The 26,852-nt window shown below is 36.9% G+C and overlaps 1 protein-coding gene across 2 annotated transcripts; it reads right to left on the bottom strand.

Moving 5' to 3' along the window:
* On the bottom strand, positions 1-26,388 carry TOP2A (topoisomerase (DNA) II alpha 170kDa). 2 transcript variants are annotated; one of them, XM_010842604.1, is made up of 35 exons: positions 26,231-26,388; positions 25,217-25,372; positions 24,928-25,018; positions 24,600-24,663; positions 23,021-23,166; positions 22,736-22,833; positions 22,033-22,245; positions 21,530-21,703; positions 21,231-21,332; positions 20,986-21,123; positions 19,814-19,952; positions 18,675-18,832; positions 18,252-18,377; positions 17,882-17,992; positions 17,630-17,735; positions 17,429-17,538; positions 16,857-16,949; positions 16,351-16,465; positions 16,139-16,260; positions 14,531-14,679; positions 12,228-12,459; positions 11,916-12,050; positions 11,599-11,799; positions 11,228-11,423; positions 9,621-9,712; positions 9,353-9,517; positions 9,143-9,226; positions 7,999-8,181; positions 7,589-7,679; positions 3,028-3,180; positions 2,668-2,788; positions 2,504-2,547; positions 1,963-2,103; positions 1,322-1,521; positions 1-991 (listed from the first exon to the last, which is right to left on the bottom strand). In XM_010842604.1, the coding sequence occupies exons 1-35, from the start codon at positions 26,249-26,251 to the stop codon at positions 863-865; spliced, it is 4,599 nt and encodes a 1,532-aa protein (XP_010840906.1). In that variant the 5' UTR covers positions 26,252-26,388; the 3' UTR covers positions 1-862. The 2 variants fall into 2 exon arrangements, with proteins under 2 accessions (XP_010840906.1, XP_010840907.1); XM_010842605.1 differs by having other exon boundaries at positions 1,322-1,497.
* Positions 26,389-26,852: the final 464 nt, after the last annotated feature.

The following is a 26,852-nucleotide window of genomic DNA, read 5'->3' as shown; positions in this document are numbered from 1 at the left end:
TTGCAATGTTTACAACATTTTATTAAAGTACAAAATAGTTGGAATTAAGCTAAATAGAAAAACATAGTAAATATTTACAAAAACATTAACATCACTCAAGTCACACACATGTAATGAATGCAGGAAGGTCTTGAAAAGTTTATAAATGGAAAATTATGGAGATTTCCCAAAATGGATATAAAAGCTCACTGCTGAGTATAGTATCAATATTCTTTGAGAATATTGTTCCTGACTCCTTTGCAATCTGAGAGGACAAGTCAAGTGTTGAGATAATCACAACTTAGGATCTAATTTTCTTCATTTTATTGACGGTTTCTGCTGTTATTCAAAAGGATATGAAGAATATGAACAATTTTTCACTGCTTAAAAATTCAGCATATAAAAGGCTGAGTGAGTATTTGGAACTGGAACTACATAGAGTTCTATCTGATGGAAAATTACTTATAAAACTAAGATAAAACAGAGAACTAATCATGCTCTATCTCATATTTACTGAAAGTAGGCAGAGTAGAAACTTTTATGTCAAAGGGCTCCAATTTTAGCTTAATGAACTGTCAAACTACATTATGCTAAAGTTACCACACAACTATCCCGAGAGGCCAGGAGAACCTAAAATCATACTTTAAAAGACAAGAAAACAGACTAAATACATATACAAAGCAGAGAAGAAAACAAAACACTGTCCACGAGATGGTCACAGTATTATACAGTATGACACAGAGATAAAGGACACTTGGGCTCTACATACTTCACTTTAATGGTCCTGAACTAAAACTGCCTTCCCCAAACTAAATTCAGAGGGGAGGAAATTGAGACATTTACCTAACTTTAAGATCATTACTTAAAATAGTCACCTCACATTTTAAAAGAAATCATCTTCATCTGATTCTTCAAGGTACTTTATAGGTTTCTTTGTTCTTACAGATTTTGCCCGAGAACCCACAGCTGAGTCCAAGTCCAGATGGAAATCATCACTTTCCTCCTTGGGTTTCTAAAAAAGAACAGCGCAAATAATTTCCAGTATCAACCGGACAGTAGAATTTCAATGCAAAAAATATACCAACAGACTACAACTCAAGGAATTTTCCACCTTCTAACAAGTAGTAAGAAACAGACCAAAGGCAAACCTCTCATTGACTGATTAGTGACATTTAGCTGTTTTACAGCTAAACTACATAGAGTACAAGGGTAATGGATTTACATTTATTTTCTTAAAAATGAGCCAAATTATTAGCAGCAAAGCTTGATTACGTGTTTCACAGTAACTTTTTTCAGTGGGAAAAAAAAAACCTACAGTGAAAGGACCGACTAGAACAAGTACCTTGCTTGTGACTGCTTTGGAGATCAGTTTCTCAAAATTAGAGTCGGAATCATCAGAGGAGGACGCCTTCCTTTTGCGGCGAGTCTTGGTTTTGGGGGCATTAGGCTTTTTAGAGACATCGGAGTCCAAGTCTGGATCCGCTTTGGGTTTTCTCGGTGCAGCCCTTTTTTTGGTGCCTGTAGTGGAGGTGGAAGACTGGCCTGTAAGACAGGCATTCGTCACGGTCACTCTTAGCTGAACCGTTTCCACAGTCAACTTTCTTTAGCAACTTGTTTTCCGCTTATATTTAACATAGGAAAAGACAACAATCGAGACGAAAATGCATAAGAGAATTGAAATATTCTTAAGTATCTGATTTTTTTTGTAGTTATAGGCTTCATGTTAAGTGTTTGTAACTGTTTCTAAGTCCCATCCCTGTCATAGGTATGACTAGTTAGGATAACACCTGGCATTTTGAGAAACACTTTTTAAAAATCTTCTGACTAGCAATTTTGATTATAAAGATCTAAGGATTTGTTTTCATTTAGACAAGGTCTTTATTTTAATACCTATAGTAAATTTGGAGAATAAAAATTTGAAGTTGACTTGTAGAAGCCAGTTAGTTAATCCCAATATTACCCAATTCAAAGACTGAGGCTCACTTTTTGCTGCTGTCTTCTTTGCTGTCACATTCTTTTTAGGAACAGGGTTTATGGTTTCAGTTACAGCTGGGAAATCTGCAGCAGGAGAGCTTGGAGGAGGTGGTGCATTATCCTCAGCATCATCAGCATCAAGCTCTGTTACTTCAAATGGAAAGGAAAGTAGTACATATAAGCAATACACAAAAATCCGTGCTTTGTCCCTGCTCTGAATTCCTATTCAAACACCATGTTTGTGACTTTTCTGGAATATTTCAAACACACTTTTATAACTTTGTTCTAATTTCTGGGTTCTTCATCAGCAAAGTTATTTTTTGTATCTCTAGCACAGTACCTGGCAAGCACATGGTTACTTTTAATATATTAAATGGAGAACTTATTCATGTGCAAAACTAAATCTAATGACCAATATCAATGTAATACTAACAAGAACCCACATTTATTTTCAAAGACAGGACTTGGATAATATAGTCTGGGTTAGAAGCCAGGTGGACCTGAGTGTCCAGTAAAGCAGACATCTCACAATTTTTACTTAAATACATACCTGATGAGGCACTCTTCAGTGGCTTCAGTTCTTTGTTACTATGTCTAGAATAAAATAAAACAAAACATCCTGACGACCAGTTCTAAATGTGTCAAACAACAAAGAATATATCATCAACTATTAAAAACAATCATGCTAAAATCCCTATTAGAGAGGATACTTACTTCGGGGAAGTTTGGATCTTAGGTGGACTAGCATTTGATGGGACAAAATCATCTTGAGTGTCTTCATCAAAATCTGAAAAATCTTCATCTGAATCCAAATCCATTGTGAATTTGGTTTTTGCTGTTAAAAATATACATATGCAAAGAATCAAAGAGGACAACAGGAGAAATATTTAATCCACATATTAATACAATATGTCCTGAAGATATAAGCTTCAGTTTAATCTTTGAAAAAATGTCTTAATTTCTCAAAAATTTAATTACTGCTCTAAGATAACAATTTCTGGGATTATGTATCTTGAAATACACAGGTCGTTTGAATTTTTCAGAATATGCAGCATGTTCTTCACTTTTCCTTACCTGCTGCTCTCCGTGACTCTTTTTCTCGTGGAGGGACATCAAAATTACTTTCGTTACTGCTCATATCTGATTCTGAATCGGACCAGGGGTTTCTTTTCTTTGCTTTCTTGATTGGTTTAAATGGCAATGTAGTTTGTTTCTTTGTCTTGGTAACTGGAAAGGAGATAGGAATTAACCATCTTTACATATTCTCTGACTCACTTTTCTCCATCTATCATCCATCTATCCTTCAAATATTAGGTTGCCCAAAAACTTCATTTGGCTTAAAGTGTAAAAATAAAAGATATATTTTTCCTATTTACCAAGGACTTTATTCAACAAAGCAGTCACTAACTGAATGAACTTTTTGGCCAACCTAATACTTAACTCTGTGCTAGTACTGGGAATACAATGGTGAACGGAGACAGACATAGTCCCCCTTGCTAAGGAGCTTATAGCTTGGTCATCTAATCCCATAGTAGTAGTAATCCCACAGTATATGTGTTTGCCTAGGGTATGCATCAATAGTATGCGTGTGCTGCTGCTGCTGCTAAGTCGCTTCAGTCATGTCCGACTCTGTGCGACCCCAGAGACGGCAGCCCATTAAGCTCCGCCATCCCCAGGATTCTCCAGGCAGGAACACTGGAGTGGGTTGCCATTTCCTTCTCCAATGCATGAAAGTGAAAAGTGAAAGTGAAGTCACTCAGTCGTGTCCGACTCTGCACGACCCCATGGACTGCAGCCTACCAGGCTCCTCTCATGGGATTTTCCATGGATGCATGTATATATATATAAATATGAGGCTTTTGCAAGAAAGAGGTGTTTGAGCTGAGATCTGAAGTTTAAACAAGAGTTAGCTAGCTGAAGGGAAATGGATGACAAACATTCTAGTTCAGGATATAACACGTACAAAGTTCTGTGAGAAAATACAGTGCGTTTAGGAAGCTGAAAGAAATCCATTATGGCTGGAAAACAGAAGTCAGGAGGAGAATGGCTGGTCTTGTTAAGAATTTTGTTTTAAAAAGGGAACTTACATGACCAGATTTGCATTTTTAAAGAGTTTTGTAGGCTACAGTGTGGAGATGGGAAAGACATAAGAACAGCTGGAAGATCAATAAGTTATACAAGTCAAGGCAAGGGAGACAATGCAAAGGGAAGAATGGCTTGGCCCAAACCTTAAGGGGCATTTAATGGCTGAGTTGAGGAGGTTTAAAGTCACTAAGTCTTGTTAATTCTTAACCCCAACTGTCTCTCATACCCACCCTTTGCTATTTATTTCCCTCATTTAGGCCCAAAGATAAGAAGAACAGTCTCCCTACTGGTCTACTTAGTTCTTTCTTCATATACCTAGTTGAATCCAACATATCCACCCTCCCCAACAACCTGGTTTCCTAACTCTCCACAATTTGATATAACTATTTGCTACTATTTTTCAAAATAAACCCTCCCACTCTGCGAAGGGGGCCTTCTCATTGTCCCATGCACATTATATAATACTTATTTGATTCATTGGCTTTATATGCTAATTGATTGCTTTGTGTTGTTCAGTTGCTAATTTGTGACCCACTCTTGGTGACCTCATGAACTGCAGCCAGGCTTCCCCATCCTTCACTATCTCCTGGAGTTTGCTCAAATTCATGTTCATTGAATTGGTGATGCTATCTAACCATCTCATCCTCTGCCACCCCCTTCTCCTTTTGCCTTCAATCTTTCCCAGCATCACGGTCTTTTCTAATGAGTTGGCCACTAGCATCAAGTGGCCAAAGTACTGATTGCTAGGTAGTTTAAACAGCATAGTACATACGGCATACTTTTATTACTTTTTTGGAGGATAACTGCTGTGCAACGTTGTTGGTTTCTGCCATACAACAATGTGAATCAGCCGTAACTATATATATATATCCCTTCCCTCTTGAGCCCCCCTCCCATTTTCTTACTACTTCTTTTTCAACACTAAGATCTTTAGGGGACAACAGACATGGTTGGATGGCATCTAGACATGAGTTTGAGCAAACTCTGGGAGACAGTGAAGGACAGGGAAGCCTGCAGTGCTGTAGTCCAGGAGTCTCAAAGACTCGGATGTGACCAGTCAACTGAACAACAACAAAAAATGTTTCTATTTGTTTTATTCATCTTTGTACTCCCCACAGAACTGAGCACACATTACCTATCAAAAGTAGGTACTCAAGGATAGATATATACATCAATCAATGGAATAGAGTTGAGAATCCATAAATAAACTTTGGATTTTTGGCAAAAGTGAAAACAATTCAATAGGGAAAGTTTTTTCAATATATGATGCTGGGTCATCTGGATATCCACATGCAAAAGAATGAAGTTGGACCCCTTGCTTATACCATATGCAACTTACTTCAAAATTACCTAAATGTAAAAGCTAAAACTAAAAACTCTTAGAGGAAAATAGGGATAAATCTTTTCTTCTTTTTTTGGCTACACCACAGGGCTCGCAGGATCTTAGTTCCCCAACTAGGGATCAAACCTGGGCCCTCAGCAGTGAAAGCATGGAGTCCTAATCACTGGACTGCCAGGGAATTCCTTAGGCAAAAGATTAGATATGACACCAAAAATATGAGCAACATTAGAAAAAGATAAATTAGACTTCATCAAAATTAAAAATTGTGCTTCAAAGGACACCATCAAGAAAATGAAAAGATATTTCACAGGCTGGCAGAAAATATTTGAGAATCATATATCTGATAAAGATCTGGCATCTAGAATATAAAGAACTCTTCCAACTAACTCAACAATAAAAAGACAAATAACCCAATGTAAAAAATGGGCAAAGGATCTGAACAGACACTTCTCCAAAGAAAGTGGAAACAATCCAAATATCAGCTGATGACCAAATAAATATAATGTGGTATATTCATACAATGAAAAACTATTTGGCAACAAAACAGAATGAAGTATTGATACATGTTACTACATGGCTGACCCTTGAAAACATTATGTTAAGTGAAGAAGTCAGCCACAAAGGAAAATATTACATGATTCCATTCATATAAAATGTCCAGAATAGACAAATCTAGACACAGAAAGTAGATTGGTGGTTGCCTGGGGGGAGGGGGAGTTGGGAGAAAATGGAGAGTGACCATTAATGGGTACAGTGTTCTTTGCAGGGCAAGAAACTGTTCTAAAACTGAGTATACTAAAATCACCAAATGGTACACTTTAAATGAGTGAATCTTGCATGTGAGTATGTTAAAACAGCTCAATGAAGATGTTAAAAATAAGTAGATATTCAGTAAAGGCATAAACAAATGGTTAGAGTTGTTATTTCTATTTAATTTACTGAGTGAGTGTTAAGTATATCCCAGGTACAGTGCTGAACTCTGGGGATAAAACAACATGACTAAGATGTGGTGACTGTCTTCAAGAAACTTTATATATGAATATGGTTCCAAATAGGAAAAGGAGTACGTCAAGGCTGTATACTGTCACCCTGCTTATTTAACTTCTATGCAGAGTACATCATGAGAAACGCTGAGCTGGAAGAAGCACAAGCTGGAATCAAGATTGCCGGGAGAAATCTCAATAACCTCAGATATGCAGATGACACCACCCTTATGGCAGAAAGTGAAGAGGAACTCAAAAGCCTCTTGATGAAAGTGAAAGAGAAGAGTGAAAAAGTTGGCTTAAAGCTCAACATTCAGAAAACGAAGATCATGGCATCTGGTCCCATCACTTCATGGCAAATAGATGGGGAAACAGTGGAAACAATGTCAGACTTTATTTTTTTGGGCTCCAAAATCACTGCAGATGGTGACTGCAGCCATGAAATTAAAAGACGCTTACTCCTTGGACAAGGAAAGTTATGACCAACCTAGACAGCATATTAAAAAGCAGAGACATTACTTTGCCAACAAAGGCCTGTCTAGTCAAGGCTATGATTTTTCCAGTGGTCATGTATGGATGTGAGAGTTGGACTGTGAAGAAAGCTGAGAGTGGAAGAATTGATGCTTTTGAACTGTGGTGTTGGAGAAGACTCTTGAGAGTCCCTTGGACTGCAAGGAGATCCAACCAGTCCATTCTAAAGGATATCAGTCCTGGGTATTCACTGGAAGGACTGATGCTAAAGCTGAAACTCCAGTACTTTGGCCACCTCATGCGAAGAGTTGACTCATTGGAAAAGACTCAGATGCTGGGAGGGATTGGGGGCAGGAGGAGAAGGGGACGACAGAGGGTGAGATGGCTGGATGGCATCACTGACTCGATGGACGTGAGTCTGAGTGAACTCCGGAAGTTGGTGATGGACAGGGAGGCCTGGTGTGCTGCAATTCATGGGGTCGCAAGGACACGACTGAGCGACTGAACTGATGTTATATATATTAAAACCTTATAACCAGCTAGAAAGTGAAACTTAACAAACTGAGCATTTTCTTCAGAGCCCAATAAAGTATTTCATTACAAAAATCAAATACCAAGGAAAAAGATAGGGAATTTCAGATATAGTCCTTCATGGACCTCAAGAAGAACTTCTGAATATCTATGTGGAACATACTAGGTAACAAACAGAATTTAATCTCAACTCTACATCATTTTTCTTAAGATGTTTCAATACCTGGCTCTCTTTTCTGTTTCTTTTCCAGTCTCAGTTTTTGGCTTTCCATTTCCATTCCATCCTCTTGAGGGCTTCCTTCAGTATTTTCACTCTAAAAGACCGCACAACAAAAATGGTCAAATTCTGCCAACTTATTATTCAGAATAATATAGGGTCAAATATACAAATATATATTTGGTCAAAGAGTGATTTTTTTTTTCTTTCTATTTTGGCTAAGAGCTCTGAATAATGGTATGGGTATGACTTTTTCAAAGATACTTAAACATTGAAAATAAATCAGGCTCGTAAGAAAGGGAAGTTATGATGAGTTGATAAACTCCAAACTACAGGATTAGAAGTTCTATGATTAGTTCAGTTCTAAGTGGAAAAATGCTTAAAGTGTTTTATGTATAAGCTTTCAAGAGTATTACCTTAATTTTCTTTTTAATTTTCTTTTCTGCCTCTGCTTTCATTTCTTCAGTCACTCGGGGGATGACTCTTTTTCCACTTGGAGAAGGCAAAATTTCTACCATTTGTGTTTTTTTCCCCTTTGCTTTCCCACCTTTCCCAGGAAGTCCTATTTGTTCATCTTGTTTCTCCTTTGCTTCAACAACCTAGAAAAGGTGGATATAAGAAAGCAAGGCTATGGGGAGGAAGATGGGAGGGAAGTTCAAAACAGAGGGGATATATGTATACCTATGGCTGATTCATGTTGAGGTTTGACGGAAAACAACAAAATTCTGTAAAGCAATTATCCTTCAATTAAAAAATATATATATACAATGGGGTCACATCAAAAAAAAAAGAAAGCAAGTCTATAAGCTAACAAGGACATTACAGCATAGATGTCACTTTATCCCTAGGGACAGAATAAAAGGCAATGATTAAACTGATTTCAGTTTGTTACATCTCAAAGGTAAATTTGTGATAAGCTGTTCAAACATTAAGGCACACTTTGAAAAGTGGAGATAAAAGACTGAGTTCTACGTTTGATTCTACAACTTAACCTTTGAGGATAAAATGGGGAATCAGAATTAAGGATAAAATACATATACATACACATAAATGTATACGTTTATAAACTCAAATAAACAGAAAGGATGTGATTCCAGTAATGTATCCAATCACCAATTACAAGCTAGACATCCAAACTGAAGTGCAATAACATAAATCTTCACATTAAAGATTTTAGCTTAATTTATGGAATTAAGATACTTTTTCTTATGTTAAAGATAATGTTGCAAAACAGTATTACTGATTTGGAAACAAAGGATCTTCTTAAACTACTGATTAGCCAGCCCTGAAGGAAACTGTCTTTGTCCTTTCAGGTTTACTTGGGGGGCTGGGTTGGTGTTCTTCTGCATTTAAATTCTCACTCCCAATAGGTCAAAAATCAACTTTTGTCCTTTCCCCTCTTCCTGTGAAAACTTCTAGGTAGTGTGTTTCCTGGTACCATTTACTTATGCCCCCTATATTCTTTCTATTGTCAACTGTGAAATTTCCTGACAAGGTATATTGCTAGAATAGCTTATTTCATTAATACAAATTCTAACATGGGCATTATAAACTACACACCTCCAGCTCTTCAACAAAAGCAGCCAAGTCTTCTTTCCACAAATCTGATGGACTCTTTCTCTTCAATGTTTCTAGCTCTTGCTCCTTCATAAGACAGTCAGAAAATTAAGAGTTAATTTATGTGCATAAACAGCATTTTCCCAAAGCCCACAATTTTCTTTCACCATTAGAATACAACCAAGCAACATGTACTATCCAGCAACAACTCACTTTTTCATTTCTTAGTTTGCACAGTTCATCTTTCTTTTCCTTGGTTAGATACCAAAGAGGCATGTCAAGAAGGTAGTTGAAGGTAGGTCCAGAATCTGTCGCAGAGTCACTCTTTTCAGTTTCCTTTTCACTGTCACTTTCTTCATTTTCTTCTTCATCTGGAACCTAAACAAGAAATTAAAATGTATCTTTAATAGGAAATGTGAAATATAGACATTAGATTGTACACAATCTCTAATAACATAGAAAATGCTAACCAAGAAATTACCTTTTGCTGGGCTTCTTTCCAAGCCTTCACAGGATCCGAATCATATCCTCTCTGAATCAGAACTTTAATTAACTCTTTCTTAGGCTTATTTTCTATTTAAACAAATGTGAACACAGAGACAGTAGTTTTGAGCAATATTTTAGGAAAGGATAAAGTTTTTACCATATTAAGTCAAAAGATTAAAACTGGAACTTATAAGGTCTTTTTGCATAAATTTGTACATCCTGGTGGACACCAAGTCTTCTCCCTAAACCACTGGTAAATATAAATTACCACAAGGGGGCAGTCAAATCATATATGAGGTTGTGATCTAATCATAACAGAAGACAATCAAAACCTTTATTTCTGATAAATATCAACCTCAATTATACTCTGTTCTTTTCATTTCAACACTCGAGCAGGTAAGTTCTTAGTGCCACCATCCAAACATTGATTTCTCTTGATTATGGCCCCTTACAATGCATTTGTTCCCTTTTTTCTATAGTACCCCCTTCTCAGTGTCTACTACAGTCAATTTATTAGACTTTGAGGGATACTGAATGTTACTAGCTGTGATATAGTGAGGTTCTAAGTGCCAATTAACTTGACATAAGTCACACCTTTAGGCCTTCTATATTAACTCTTCAAGAAGCCTGGACAGTCTCTAGTATTTCCTAAATTCTAGTCAACTAAATATAATCTTTACTTTTTATTTTTGAGTCATACCCAATATTATTTATTTAGCTTTGTCTTAAGCGGTAGTATCTGTAAAATTAGGGGACTGAGATGCACTGTTATAGTATTTTAAAAGACCCATGAATATGTAACTATTAAACTAAACATTTTTGTGTACCATTAGAAAATTATCCTGTGATCACTATGTAACTTGTGTTGTCATGTTTTGGTACTTGCTACTACAACCCATAGTTACCTGGCTTTTTTAGTTAATCCTGGCCAGAGCTGAGGCTTCTAACTTTAGTCAAAACTGTTTTATTCCTGGTTAATACTTAAACTTTGATTTTGTTGCTTCTGGAATGTCTTAAAATTCCCTTAGACAGGACTTTCAGTCTTGGGTATACAATTTACTTATAATATAATCCATTTAAAATCCTCCTTCCTTTTTGGTTTTTCTATCAGACTTCTCTCTGCTGTTATCAATCAGTTTACACAGGGACCTCTTCTAGCTCTCCATTCTCTTCTGTCTAAAGTGAAAGTGAAGTCGCTCAGTTCTGTCAGACTCTTTGTGACCCCATGGACTGTAGCCCACCAGGCCCCTCCATCCATGGAGTTTTCTAGGCAAGAGTACTGGAGTGGGTTGCCATTTCCTTCTCCAGGAGATCTTCCCGACCCGGGAATTGAACCCGGGTCTCCCGCATTGTGGGCACTTTACCGTCTGAGCCACCAGGGAATGTTAACTAATTTCTGATTTCTCAAGATGCTCAGTCTAGGAAAAGCTATCTCTTTTAAACCATAAATGCTTATTTAGATATATGAAAGACACACATGGAACCAGCAGAAATAAATGGATTTTGTCCTCCCTCCCTATCATTCCTCTTACCAAAACTGTTTAAAAGAAGTGAGGCAAGATTGTAATTTTAGTACAGGCAGTTATCGGTCCAGAAACATACCAATGATTATTTTGCCATCTATTTTCTCTAAGATAAAGCGAGCCTGATTATTCAGTTTAGCAGATTCAGCACCAAGCATTCCTAGAAGCCATTCTTTTCTTAATCCATAATATTTAAGCCTGAGTTCAAAGAAGTCTCTTAGAATATCCAAAACTGTGTCGTATTTCTTTAAACAGCCTACATGGTCAAAGAGGACCTAGAAAAGAAAAAACAAGATTAGAGTCAACAGTAGATAAATTGGCTAAACTTTAATGGTTTTAAAGGAATGACCTCATTCTTTGAAAATGTAAAAGTAGCCTAAGACATCCTTTAAAAATTGATATTAACCTGTAATATACATGGAAACACGTTTATCATAAAACAGGACATACCATAGAGTTGCATGTGAGACTAGTTTGGAGTTTGAAGACTTTGTGTAGTCCAGCTCTCTCTGCCTCCGCCAGCTTTTCTTCAGTCATCTTCACAACAAACTTCACAGTGGTGTCTGTGTGGTATTCCCTATAATCTGTTATGAGAGGCGGTGTCTTCTCAGTGCCATTCAACATGGGCTCAAGAACCTGTTCCTTATACGTCTAAAAGAAAGAATCCTTTTGTAAGTTTCTAAAACTTAGGCTCCTGTGTATTCAACATACGTTAGTATAAAAAATGTTTCCCCATCACAGAAATCAAAAAAGAAATCCTTACTTACCTGGGTCCACGTTCTGATGGGAAGCTCTGAGATTTCAATGGTTGTAGAATTAAGAATAGCCACTTCACCACTAATCACATATTGATTTGGAGCCAGCTCCTCAACAGTACCCTTGAAGTTCTTGTAACTTGGAAGCTAAATTGGTATTTAAAAAAAGAATGTTTTCGAAATGTGATACTAAAACAAATCCCAACAGCATTAAACAGTAAATCTAACATTAAGCAATAAATAAATTTTTATGCTCTTTAGCTACATCATCTGCTGAATTGAAACCAGAGGAAAACTAAGGTTCTTAGTCCACAGAATAGTTACCATTGGCAAAGGTTCTTCTCCATCCATCAAACGTCTGATGTTATTCACAACTTCACGAACATCAAAGTTGGGGATTTTGCAGGACCACCCAGTACCAATTCCTTCAGCGCCATTTATCAACACCATGGGTATAATAGGAATATACCATTCAGGCTCAACACGCTGGTTGTCATCATATAAAAACTTTAATGTATGGTCATCTTTTGCTGGAAATAACAACCGAGCCAAAGGGCTAAAGAGAAAACAAAGAATGTTGTTTTAGAAAAATATTGGCTTTGACACAACTTTCATGGAAAGAACATGTGTTATTTCAGATATATACATAAAAACTACCTTGGCTTTACCTGTTAATATTCATTTACCAATATTATTTAGAGTATTTTCTACATATATGTCAAGCACTGCAGATATTAAGTCTCAGTCTTTAAGGAGCTCAGTACAGGTAGATACTCTAGTAGTACAGCCAATGAATGTACATTTTGTCAGGTGGTATGGTAAATATTAAATAGATAAAGTACCTAAAATTGGTTGAGGGGCTGCTAAGGAATGCTAAGCCCTTTCTGATAGGATAATATTTGAGCACAGAAGAAACTGAGAGAAAGTGTACATACAGCAAACAGAGGTACCAGTAAGTCAGAGGCACTGAGGGAGTGTGCTTGGCCTCTTTGATTATAGGCAAAGAGGCCAGGTGTGTTTGAAGAAGAGATAGTATGAGATGGAATCAAGACATGGGGAGGGGAAGCACAGATCATATAGGGTCTGGCTTGCTAAAATAAAGCTCTAATTTTTTTCTGAATGAAGAAGTTATTCCAGTGGCTAAGAATCCACCTTCCAATGCAGGGGACATGGGTTTGATCCCTGGTCAGGGAACTAAGATCCCATATGCTGTGAGGCAGCTAATGAGCCCGTACACTCTAGAGTCCATGCACCACAACTAAAGAGAAGCTCATGTGCTGCAACAAGGATTCTGCATGTGACAACTAAGACCTGATACAGCCAAATAAATAAATATTTTTTAAAAAGTTGGAAGGTTTTGAACTCGAGTAACCTATTAAAAAAGTTAATCTACTGCCAACAGAAAGAAGGGTGGTAGACTATACTAGTCTATATATTGAATGGGGTGACTAAGTATTTTTCCAGTTCAGAGTCCCCAGGACTTGCTGATGAACTGGATGCAAGTGTAGAGAAAACAAGTCAAAGGTAACTCCAATTAAAAATAAAATGAAATTAGAGAAAAAATGTAAAAAAAAAAAAAAAAAAAAAAGGTAACTCCAAATTTTTAGCCTGAGAATTAGGAGGATGGTATTTCATTTACTGAGACAGGGACTAAGAGTGTAGTTTTGAACTTATGTTTGAGATATTTATTAGACATCCAAGTAGTAAAAGCTGAGAGGGACATGAAATTTAGAGGCCAGGGCTGGAGCTGAGACTGGATGCATGAGATATCATCCCTGGATGGGAAGGCAGTATAGTTAGTAGAAAGAGATCAGATGAAGAAGCCCCAGGGCAGGCCATAATTTGGAGGTTGGGAAGATGAGAAGGACCCAGTGAAGAAGACTAATAAGGAGGAGAACCAACAGCCTAGTGTCCTGGAGGACAAATAGAGAAAAAAAGAGGCTCAGGGATGGAATTATTAATTATGCCCTATGCTGTTGAAAGAATGAATAAGATGACAGTTGAAAATTGACCAATCATAATGTACTTTCCACAGACTTGTAAAGGAAGCAGTATTTCCACTTAGGTATTTAAGAAGAATTAAGTTCTTATCTTGACTCTGGCTTAAACTCTATATCGGAGTTTCTTAATCTTGGCACTACTGGGTCAGATAGTTCTGTGCTGTGCAAGTGCTGTCCTGTGCATTACAGAGCGTTCAGCAATACCCCTGGCCTCACTAGATGCCAATAGCATGGCTCCCCTAGTCATGACAATCAAAAATGTCTCCAGACATTGCCATATGTCCCCTCAACGGTGAAATCTACCCTGGTTGATAACCACAGCTCTAGATGGAAGAAAAGAGAAGAAAATGAAAAGAAACAAGAGTAAAACATTTATAGTTTGGCAAGGAAACAACATTTTAAGGGATATAAAGGCTAAGCTATCAAACTGAAATAGAATTTTGATTTTCTACTCATTGCAAAGAGTAGACTAAACTTTAATGAGCTAGTTTAAAACAATTAAGAATGCAAACATTTGCATCAAAAATCCATTTTCTGATTAACTGAATTTTTCTGTTTTTGGTCAACTAACTCACAAGACTTCAAAATTGGAAATGACAATTTACTAAAAATCGGAAGCATACCCACCTGAGCATTGTGAAGATGTATCGAGGACTAGCAGAGTCCTTGCCACCATGCAACCTGGTACCAAACTGACCAATGGGCTGCAAAAGGTTCAGATTATTGCTGCCCACAAAGTTCTGAGCCAAATTGATAATGGTCATCATTAGTGACATCTGGGGGAAAAAAGATTCATTAGTCTCATCCATAGCCTCAATAATAACATGTCTATTGTTATGACTATATTTCACTATAATCCTGTAAGGTTTTATGAAGTGTAGATGTTTACTGGCTTTTCCAAGATAAATACATGGCAGACGTAGTACGTAAACCTAAGACTTCTGGCCCCTAGTTCAGAAATTGCTTGCCTTCCAGCAATTTCTATCAAGTCTTAACCCTGAAGGCACAGCTCCTCCATTCACTCTCTGCAGAATGAAGTATTTCCTCCTCTGTGTTAAACACTACTCCTTTCTATTCTAGCACGTTTCACTCTATAGTTGTGTGAGTGTATGTGCACATGTGTGGTAGCCCTCTGGCTTAACTGTGATTATATGTTAAAGGTAGAGAATATATATGATTTAATTTTGTATACTCTGTACACGGTAAGCATTAAACAAATATTTACTAGGTGAACATCTACAAAGTACCTACTATATTTTGATTTGAAGCAACAAACAAGAAAATCATCTCTTTAAAAATCTAGAAACTTACAGGAAATCTTATTCTTTAAAAATGTTTTATATAATAAATGCAAAAAACCAATTTCAAAAAACGAACAGATGTATGTTTGTATAAAGGCAATCAATTCAGACATATATGAAAAATTAGAAAACTGCCCTTTCCCATTCCCAGGGATAACCAAAGATAACAGTTTGGAGTATATTATTATTCTGGTCTTCTTTTCTTTTCCCTCACTATGTTCTTCAGTGTTAGTACCTATAGATATGTTGTTGTTGCTAAGTCATGTCTGACTCTTTTGTGACCCCATGGACTCTAGCCTGCCAGGCTCCTCCTCTGTCCATGGGATTTCCCAGGCAAGAATACTGGAGTGGGTTGAAGAATACCATTTCCTTCTCCAGGGGATATTCCTGACCCAAGGATTGAACACGTGTCTCCGGCATTGGCAGGCAGATTCTTTACCTCTAAGCCACCAGGGAAGCCCCACCTATCACTTATATCACAGATTCCATGTACAGATGTCATAATTTATAATAATTTTCCATTTGATGGACACTTTCCATGTCTAAATTTTGGCATAACAAAGTTATAGCAAACATTACTAAATATTAATATCTTTGAATGTAGATCCTTGCATATCTTTTGATTATAGTAGCCTTGTTTTAGACATTCCCTTCTCCAGGGGATCTTCCCAAACCAGGGATCGAATGTGGGTCTCCTGCATTGCAGACATATTCCTTAGCCTCTGAGCCATCAGGGAAGCCCATTATAGGCACATTATTTTTATAATCAGATTGTTAAGTTACAAAATAAACAATTTTATAGTTTGATATATTTCACCAAATTATTCTCTACTATGGATGTACCAGCTTATACTTTCACCAACTGTTTGGAGAATGACTTTGCAGGTATTTCTGCTATAATGCTTTCCAGAAACATTATAGATAATGTGTTTACCTCACCATGATGATAAGAGGACATCTCAGCTACTGACCCAGCTAACTGGGCAACCTTCACCTCTCGCTTGTCATTCCGTTTGAAACATGTAAACAAAACCTTTCTCTGACCTGGTTTCAAACCTTCAAAATGAAAGACGTGCAAATATTAGTATCATTAATTTAATCATTTCTAGGCATTGATTTCCATCTTATGGTAAAAATAGAACTCACCATCCACCATAGATGGGATAGACCTTTCATTATCAGAATTTGAAAACAGGATAAGTTCCTTGTTTATGAAGTCATTGTATGTCAGATATGTGGTAGCTTGCCCATACAAATAATCCTGAGGAACCAAAGAGAGTATTAAATGATCTAGTTTAAGATAAAAAACATCACTGGTCTTAACAATGCTTAACGCAAAAATAAAACAAAGCATTATCATTTCTATGCTAATTCTTAAAGTCTCTCAAAAACAAAGAATTATAAAGTATTTTATGTTTTAAAGACAAAGCAAATTTATTTGCTGTACAATTAGGAAAAAAGTTTATTGACTTTGTAGTTTCTTTCAGGTCTAATACATCTATGCAGCAATCATTAAATAAGGATATTTATAAGTAGTTATCTATTAACTTTTTTACTGAAACATTTATTTAGTAGCCTTAATTTGCTATACTATCAATTCTAAAAGGTCAGTAAATAGTACATTTTGTGGGATATATTTAAAATTTTCTTACATCAGGAAGGCCAAGTAACTTTCGTTGTCTTCTATCTTCCATGAAATGAGTTAACCATTCCTTTCGATCATCTGTCTGCTTTTTGCTAAAGGCCTACAAATTAGAAGGTAAAAAAGATGTTACTGGCACTAACAGATACCAAAATATTTTTTCTAGAAAAAACTAACAAACCATAATAACTCAGTTTCTAAAATACCTGATTCCTTTCTTTGGAATATGTGTACTGAAAATCATCTATTTTATAGAACATTTTATTACATGAAAAATTAAATGTTTCAGTTGACTAGTTAAAACACTGATTTCTAAAACCAGTGTGTGTATGTGCTCAGTTGTGTCTGACTCTGCAACCCAATGGACTGTAGCCCACCAGGCTCCCTTGTCCATGGGATTTTCCAGTCAACTACACTGGAGTGGGCTGCCATTTCTTTCTCTAGGGGATCTTCCCGACCCAGGGATGGAACCCATGTTTCTTGCATCTCCTGCGTTGGCAGGCAATTTTTTTTTTTACTACTGCTCCACCTGGGAAGCCCCTCTAAAACCAGAATGTATTTGCGAAATACACTCAAACTCACCAGGCTGATTGCAGCATCATCTTCGGGACCGGAATATTTAAATTGGATACGATGTCTTTTCATATCTGCAAAGTATTCTTTAGCTTCCTTTGATGTGCTGGTACCCAAACCTACAAAAGCAAGAACACCAAGTTACTCCATATAAACCTGTACAATGGTATATAACAAAATGAGAAGTTCTATGTGAGTTTCAGTACAAACCTTTGTAATATTTGACTTTCCATTTTTTATGATTTGGTGTAGAACTCTTCCATTCTTCAAACTCAGGAAGGCTATAGAATGCCATTTCTTGTTTGTTTTTAGACACCTGAGGTAAAAAAAACACATTGCTATGGCTTTCCACACTGCTGGGTTCCCTGCATACCATCACACATCACTGAGGTTATATGTGTATCCAGGGTTGAGGAGTAGAGCCTTCAAATATCCATTATGGTACCTTAGAAATCAGTATACCTTTACAATGGGAGTGATAAATTCCTCCAGAAAACGATGTCGCAGAAGAGAGGGCCAGTTGTGATGGATAAAATTAATCAGCAAGCCTTTGATATGGGAACCGTCTTGGTCCTAGAAATATTTGGAAAGCCAAAACACAAAAGATTTGCTTAGAAACTAAAAAAAATTGTGACTGACATACTGGCAATTTCTCAAAAGTTTTTCTGTGGGGATTAAAGAAAAAAAAAGCTATTCAAATTTAGACTCACTTAACCTGTATTATATAATATGCATAAAATAGAAACATATCTTATTAGATGTGGACTAAAGATAAATAATATCCTTTCACGGCAGAAAAGCAATGCAACAATAAGACATGTTTAATTCTGACCTGATCTGTCATAATCATTATCTTTCCATAACGTAGAGTCTTCAGTGAATCTTCATCTTCATAGTTTTTCTTGTACTGAAGACCCACAATCTTAATTATATTGTTAATTTCAGCATTCTCCATTATCTGAAACAGACATATAGACAAAAAGGTAAGATTTTATTTACAAACTTTAAAGGAACAAAGAATTATAACAGTATACGTTGCTTGGATTTTTTGGAATTCCAGTATTTTTGAGTTATTAGCAGCAGCCTATACTTTACTAAGTCAGAAAGATCTGTTAAGATATGCTACATTATACACAATTTTCTAAAATAACGACAAACTAAGATATATTTTAAAATCTTATATATATCTTATATCCTCCCAATAAGGGGGTGAAATATAAGCTTAGATTCTGAAGATAGTTTTTATATACTCTACCTGTTTATGAGAAGCTTCTCGAACATTGAGTATTTTTCCTCTAAGAGGGAAAACCCCATACTTGTCTCTCCCAACCACACCAAGGCCTGAAACAGCCAAAGTTTTAGCTGAGTCTCCCTCTGTCAGGATAAGCGTACACTCAGTAGAGTTTCGGCCTCCTAAAATAAATAAATATTAGCATATTTAGTCCAACCTCAAATATACTAATTCAGACATGTGATAAAACACAAATAACTTACAATTCATAACAAGTTGGCTTGAGAGTGAAATAGAGTTAAGTAATTGGACTTATAGTTTAACTAAAGTTTGTAAGTTAATAAAGTCTTAGTTTCCTAGACTAATCTTTCATGATGATTATACTGTTGCCAAACATTTGCTTGATCATATTACATTTAACATATTTTGTGGGTAATGAGGTTTAGGACATGCCTCTAAAATATGGCACCTTGGCACATTATCTTATTAAGCTCAGGGAGTTTTGAGAAAAGAAAACTTTAGTAGAAGCAAGAATATCTCTCTGATCTCTCCCCTAAACTTCTCTCCTGAAGCAGGTCATAAGATCCTCATGAAGGAGGTGCTCGCCTTAAACCCGGAAGAAAAGAACATTTTAATCTAAGATTAAAGGTCACCAAGAAGAATCTGAATGAAAAGGCCATGCTAAGTTTCCCCAGGTTTACTATAATCAGCTAATAATCACTGTCCTATCATATCTTTCCAGAACTTTGCATTCTTCATCAAAGCTAGCATAAAATCACTTAAGTTTAACCATTTTTTTGGGTTTTCACTTCCTTACAAATTTTCAGGTCACATGAAACTATATTAAATAAATACACTTGTTTTTTTCCTGTTAATGTCTGTCATTTTATTTTTCAGAGATAGCCAGGGACTTAGGAAGGTTGAGAAGACTACTGTATAAACATTCTTGTTTTATACACCAAAATAATCATTTCAAAACTATTTTTAACAGTTAAAAACATAAATGACCCAAGTGTTCAGTAACAGGGAACTGGCTGATTTTTAACAAAGTACAAATATTCTGTTGAATATTAAGTGTCAAGGGAAAAATACCCACAGTATGCTGTCAATGAATCAAATCAAATAAGTATAAGATTTAAACTTTGGAAACATTAAATATGTACCTGCATCATTGGCATCATCAAGTTTGGGAATTCCTTTGATTCTGTTATGTTTTACAGCAGAACACTTCTTGTTTAACTGGATTTGGGCCTTAAATTTCACCCAATTTAGTATACTTTCTACAATACCACAGCCAATCGCCTGAAAATGAGAAGATTCATGTTAGGGAAAAAGAGTTCTGTCAGAAATACGGAATACAAATGAATTTCCACAAAAATGGGCAGGATGTGGCACATTTTCCTGTCTCAGATTATCACTATTGAGGCAGCTGGTTCCTTTGGGTTTTCATTCAATATTTACTGACTACATACTTATATGGTGCCAGGCACTGAGCTCCATGTGGAGATCTAGTGGTTAAAACAAATTAGCTGTAGTCCTTGTCCTAAAGGAGTTTGGTACAACAAGGAAGACAGAAATAAAATGAGCGATTACAGTATGAAGAGATAAGTGGAAAGCATATCATGTATAATAATATATGGCCAGTGTCTTATGGGAACAAATTTTTAGGGAAATGAATATAAAGTAAAGGTTTTCCTAAAGAAATGACAGTTAAGACCTAAAAGTAGTCAGCCAAGTGAAAAGCGTTTCAGGCAAGGTAATCCCTCTGCCCGAAATGTGAAAAAGCTCTAAAGAGGGAAAGAGTACTCTGTTTTTGAGTAATTTAAAGCCAGTAGGAGTGAGACTTAGGTAATGTGGGAAAAGTGGTACTGAGATAAGGTTGGAAACGGCAGGGTCTTGTAGGCTGAATTAAGGAATTCAGGTTTGTGCAACCTAACAGTTGGTTGGAGCCTTTGACTAAAACAGGACATAGTTTTGTTTTTTGAGGGTGGGGAAGTTCCATGAATGGCGATTAGTGAGTATGGAGAGAACTGATTCAGTTTTGGATGTGTCCGCTGAGAGCAACTTAAGGCATTCAGTGCTTGGTAACTAGTTAGATGAGATAAATTCAGAAGTGATCTGAACTGGTGACATGTAATGGCCAAATAAACAGAGATGTCATATAGATGATAATTAAGGGCTTGGTAAGAGTTGGTAAGCGGTAAGGGTTGTTTTTTTAATTTCCTTTTCAGGGAGAGAAGACATGTGGGAGGAATTTTGGTTTCTGCAGAATTGAGAAGGGCAATGGAAAATAAAGGAAGATGCTTCTATCGTTTATTTCCTTCCAAGTACTCACAGCTTTGATGAATTTTTCACTCAGCTGGCATGTTGATCCAAAGCTCTTGACTTGTAAAGTCATGTTCTCTTTTGTCTGGGAGTCGAAGGTTGGGTTTTCAATTAAGGCATTCACAAAAATCCACATGTGATTTTTTACCTGCAGTAAAAATTGACAGTAAATTACTAAAAATTTACTCATGCTTTATTTATAGACTTTTGCTTCTTCCTTGACTTTCAAGAAAGAACAGTGTTAAAGTATTATACCTGATGTGCTTTTACTGCAACACCACCCTTGTTCTTTTTCTTCACAACATCAACAAGTTTAGTCACAATCTGATCAGCTACATAATCAACATGTCGGCCACCCTAATCAGGAAAAATACCAAACTGTAAATCCATTACCCTCAAAATTGTAATAATAATCAAACATTTTAAAAGCTAATTTAGTTCCCTTGATGCCAAGGTAGCCAAATATTCAAGTTCATTTTATATATTTAAAACAAGAATACTTACATGAAATATGTAAATATAAATCATGATTGATAATTCAAAAATAAAATTACCTTGGAAGTAGCAATGCTGTTGACAAAGCTAATTTGCTGAAAGCCTTTTTCACTCATTGTTAAACATACTTCCCACCTGTGGTTTACTTGTTCATGGATAACTTTCAATGGATTGCCAGTTTCATCTACCTTATCCTTCAGATACAGATCTACATAGCTACGGAATCCTTTCACCTAAAAAATAATAGTATTAATTTTTTTTAAGTAAATGAAAAAGTAGGTTATAAAGATTTTTCAAAACTAATGAAACGGTGTTCACTGATATGTATAAGAGGATGGTCATTAAAGGACACAAAAGGATTTAGTTAGAAGATTCTTTGAGAAAGACTTCAGTGAACTTAAAATAAGTTAACTGATTTTTTTAAAATGTGGCATTATGTTTTCTTTACAGAACATATCTGAGAAGTGCTAAGAAAAACAAATGGGAGGAAAAAAAAATCAACTTTGCTTTTGATGATGGTCACACAAAGTACCTCATTGCCTACATTCAGTAAAATACTTACTGGAAGCCTATTTCCATTGAGATAGACCTTGACATCTTTAGTGGATCCAGCAATATCATATGCTCTTCTAACCATCAGTGCAACAATATCTTTGTCTAGGCTTTGCATTTTAAACTTGGACAAATCAGGGTGGAAGGTAATACATGTATAATCTTCTCCACTAAAGGGCTTGAGTTCCATCTCACCAGCTTTCCCCATGTTATCCATCCATGTCTATGGAAATAAAGAATAGAGAGAAAAAAATTCAAGTTATCTCACAAACTAGAATTAAATAACACAAATTTACAAGTCCTAAAAAAAGAAAAACACACACTCAACCAAACCAACTCCCACCCCCCAACTCCCCTAATATACGTTTATGAGTAACTTTCTATGAGCTTCCCTAGTGGCTCAGGGTAGAGGGTAAAGCGTCTGCCTGCAATGCAGGAGGCCCGGGTTTGATCCCTGTGTGGGGAAGATCCCCTCGAGAAGGAAATGGCAACCCACTTCAGTACTCTTGCCTGGAAAATACCATGGATGGAGAAGCGTGGTAGACTACAGTCTGTGGTGTCACAAAGAGTCAGACACGGCTGAGCAACTTCACTTTCCCTCTCCCATGATTTAATAGATTATAAATTATGTTAAACCATTAATGCCACTATTTTATAATTATTATTGCTATAGCATAATTTATAATCAAGGCACAAGATACTCATTTACTTACCTGTTTGAACATTTTCTTGTATTCTCTACTTGCTGTTTCCACAGTAAATTTGGTACTGAATATGTTACACAGTTTGGCTCCATAGCCATTTCGACCACCTGGGCAAATAAATATAAAATGTGATTTAATTGTTCTTATCTCATTTACAGCTTTATTTCTTAATCACTGGCAATGCTATTTAATTATAGAGATTTACTCCCATATTTTTAACCTTTAGGCCACAATCTTTGAAAAGATGTATTTTTTCAGCAACAAATGTGTTTTTTATTTTCCTCAATACTCTACCTGTTACTTTCTTTTCTTCATCATCATAGTTGCTAGAAGTTAGGAGCTGTCCAAAGATAAGAGCTGGGACATACATCTTCTCAACTTTGTGTTCGACAACAGGAATACCTTTTCCATTATTCCATATACTAATTAAATTGTTTTCCCTAAGAAAAGAAGATTGAATTCTTTTTTTGTAAAACAGATGTTAAGCTAGTGCTTAATTCTTTTCATATTTAAATTCCATTGTCTCTAAAACACACGTCTCAATTTCTTTATGACTCTTTATATATATACCTTCTGAAATTCAGCACACTTAGTTCCTAACACTCATGAAATAGGAGCCAAAAGGAAAAAAAAAAATCAATCCTTTTCCAACACCTGGGCAGACACTGATAATACTGAAAAAATATGAAGCTTTAAAATGTTAGGATAAACAAAGGGAAATGACTTATGCACAATGGAAAGAAAAGGACAAAATTTGGAAACAATATTATTATACCGCTTTTAAAAGGATCATCTGCACTGTCCCAGCTCCCTTAGCTTTCCCACCTGACAAAGCACACTGGCAAAACAAATATGAAAGCGCATTATCAATTGTAAACGTCCCTGCTCACCAATAAAATATTCAAAATTTATTCGGACTTATATTTTAGTTCTAACGACACACACTATGGTTCTTATTACATGTAGCTTGCTGCTGCTACTGCTAAGTCGCTTCAGTCGTGTCCAACTCTGTGTGACCCCATAGACAGCAGCCCACCAGGCTCCGCCATCCCTGGGATTCTCCAGGCAAGAACACTGGAGTGGGTTGCCATTTCCTTCTCCAATGCATGGAAGAGAAAAGTGAAGGTGAAGTCGCTCAGTTGAGAAAAGTGAAGGTGAAGTCGCTCAGTTGAGAAAAGTGAAGGTGAAGTCGCTCAGTTGTGTCCGACTCCTAGCGACGCCATGGACTGCAGCCTACCAGGCTCCTCCATCCATGGATTTTCCAGGCAAGAGTACTGGAGTGGGGTGCCATTGCCCTCTCTGACACGTAGTTTAAAACTAGCTTAATATTTTTTAAAAGACTATGGCATCAAGTCCTTAGGAGCACTCAAGCACATCATTAACATATTTCCCAAAAAGAATCTAAAGTATAGTTTATGTTATAACTGAATAGGATAATAACAAAGGGAAGCTACACCCTGACTACCCACAAAAGGACATTTATAAGCAGAAATGTTAGATCAAATTATTCTTTATCACCATCTGCTGGTTTACTGTTTGAATAGCATCATGAGAAAAAGTTATAGCTATAGACTCTGGAATACTTAGAGAACTTATTGGAGATGTTTATTGAAATATTTAGAGATAAAGTGTTATAATGTCTATAATTTATTTTGAAATGATTAAAAAATATAGATGGTACACAATATGGCAAAGTGTTGACAACTGTTGGATCTAGATGGTAGCTATCTAGATTGTTCATTTTAGCACTCTACCTTTCTGCACTTTTGCAAAATCCCATTAAAAAAAAGCTCAACTTTACTATAAATCAAGTAAATGCAATTAACAGCAACAGGGTACTACAAAAAAACAAAAGACTAAGCAGGAGACTTACGGGTCAATTGTGATTCTAATACAAGACATTTTTGGGTCCCTTTGTTTGTTGTCTGCAGCATTGACTGAAAGAAAATACACATTTGTAAAAACTTAAAGTATTTTAGAAAACACTCTTTACCTCTAAGATATAAAAAGAAAAAAGTCTCAAGCAGTGCAGGAGTAACATTGATGAGGTATTCATTTAGCAATTTTTATTCATAGGACTGTTTCTAAGAACTCAACTTCCTAGATTCCAGCAGACTGTCTAACCTTTGCCAACTGTTTTTTGCTATGAATAATACTTCTCACATCTGACCAGTAGATCTTTGTATTAAGAATATACTTACCTAGAATCTCATCAAAGATTTTGTACAAACCAGGAACATAAGTGACTTCCCTATAGTTAATGCCAATATCTTCATCATAAACCCACATTTGCTGGAAATAAGAAAAAGAAATACGGTTACTTTATATATCTACTTTGTTTTATTATCATGGTTACTGTAAAGTCTTCTGAATTAGTATGACAATGTAGATGATAGCTTAGGCCAGTTCCAGAAGACAAAGTACATGAAATATAGAAAATTAACCTGGAAAAGTATTCATCTTAACTACACTTAATTAGCCTGATTTTACCTGGGTCACTGATTCCACAGAGCCAATGTAGGTGTCTGGGCGGAGCAGGATATGTTCCAGTTGTGTTTTCTTTTGATAGATTCTTTCAATAGACAATCTTTTCTTAGCATCTTCATTTTTCTTTGTTTTGCTGACTTGCATATTTTCATTTACAGGCTAGCAATTTTTTAAAAAATTAAAGAAAAGGGATTTTGAATCATAGGTTTATCAGAAACCAGAAACAAAATACCTATCGTAGTGGTCTGCTTACACACACCAAAACAAATCGCACAGCCTTTTGGTAGGTATCAATGGAGCTGGCATAGTTTTGTACAAACATGGCAATATAAGTTAACTGCAGCAGGTTCCCCCAAGTGTCAGTTTAAACAGACGTATTATTCTGCCATGTGTATCTGACATGGAAATACTTTCATGCGTTAGATGCCATCAACAGCACACACCCCCTTCTTTCAGATACTCCACACGTATCTACTGAGTGCCTACCAGGTCTCAGACACTTAACAGATTCTACAGTAGCAGTACGGGAGGATAAGGATTCCATCCTTTGGACACGTTAACGTTTTAAACACAGGAGGGACGTATTTTGAGCATCTCGGACCTGCCGGCTCCATAGTGAGAACCCTGTTCCTTGCTCTGCACTGTCCAAGGTCAGGGTCGTCCAATCCCATTTTCAGCCCCAGGTAGGAGAGGAAAGCATCTCTCAGTGCCGCGTAAAGCTACATGCGGACCACGATGCCATCGACCTACACCGGGACCAAATGAATCTCTAGAAACTGAAACACAACGCCGCACCCTAGAAGCCAGTACAGCCGACAATACTTCACTACTTGCACCAGAAAAAGGTTTCAGTCTCTTCGCGATCACGCCGAGCCCAGGGGACCCGAGTAGACGCGGAAAACCCACGCCCAGCCCTCGACGGCCGGACTACGACCCAGACGCCTCTCTCTCACGGGCAGCCGGAGAGATGCCGGGACGCGCTGAGGCTCCGCGACGCGCCCCTCCCGCGAGCTGTACCTGTAGTGGCGACACCTCCATGGTGACGGTCGTGAAGAGGCTCGAGAACCCTGCAAGTGACTAAACCGGTGGGACCCTCGAGACAATCACTGAGCAAGCCTCTTCTCCACAGACGCACGTCGGTTAGGAGAGAGCTTCCACTCCGGTTTGAACCTTCCGCTAGCCCGCCCAAACCAGATAGGCCAATCGTTGACGCGCTCTCATCAGTTCCGTCCAGAGAAACCAATCAGAGCTGGTTTTTTATATTCACCAATAAACAGCTGAGCTGGTCCTTTTGAATGAACCAATTAGACGAGGGAGGCGGGACTAGACCGTTTTAAAAGACACCACTCGGAGTCGTAGCTGAGGCACGGACAGGGAATCTAGCCAATGAGGAGGGCTAGTTTGTTCTTTCTTTGTAACTCTGGAAAAATGCGCTGCGGAAGTGGGATCCAGGTTGGGGTGAAAAGAAAAAGAAGATATGTATGCCCCGGAGCTGCTGTCTTCTTTCGGGATCCCTAAAATCTGAAGACTGTCCTCTATCCTGATTTTTTTTTTTTTTTTAATTTGAAAGAAACGGGAGTCCTAGCTCCGTTTCCTGGGAAAACTGAGCGCCAGCTTTCTGGACAAGCAGCCGGGGCAT

Source organism: Bison bison, unplaced genomic scaffold, assembly GCF_000754665.1.
Source record: "Bison bison bison isolate TAMUID 2011002044 unplaced genomic scaffold, Bison_UMD1.0 scf7180017864180, whole genome shotgun sequence".
Classification (NCBI taxonomy): domain Eukaryota; kingdom Metazoa; phylum Chordata; class Mammalia; order Artiodactyla; family Bovidae; genus Bison; species Bison bison.
Note: the sequence above shows the minus strand (reverse complement) of the source record. Positions and strands in the feature narration are given on the sequence as shown.

What these genes read in the sequence shown, in the direction of transcription:
- TOP2A (XM_010842604.1), bottom strand. Translation starts at nt 26,251, where the DNA reads ATGGAGGTGTCGCCACTACAG. An exon ending in TCAATGGAAATAGGCTTCCA is followed by an intron (nt 21,704 to 22,032) that starts GTAAGTATTTTA and finishes ATTATTTTTTAG; the next exon opens with GTGAAAGGATTCCGTAGCTA. An exon ending in CTTTTGTTGAAGAGCTGGAG is followed by an intron (nt 8,182 to 9,142) that starts GTGTGTAGTTTA and finishes CACCTTTTCTAG; the next exon opens with GTTGTTGAAGCAAAGGAGAA.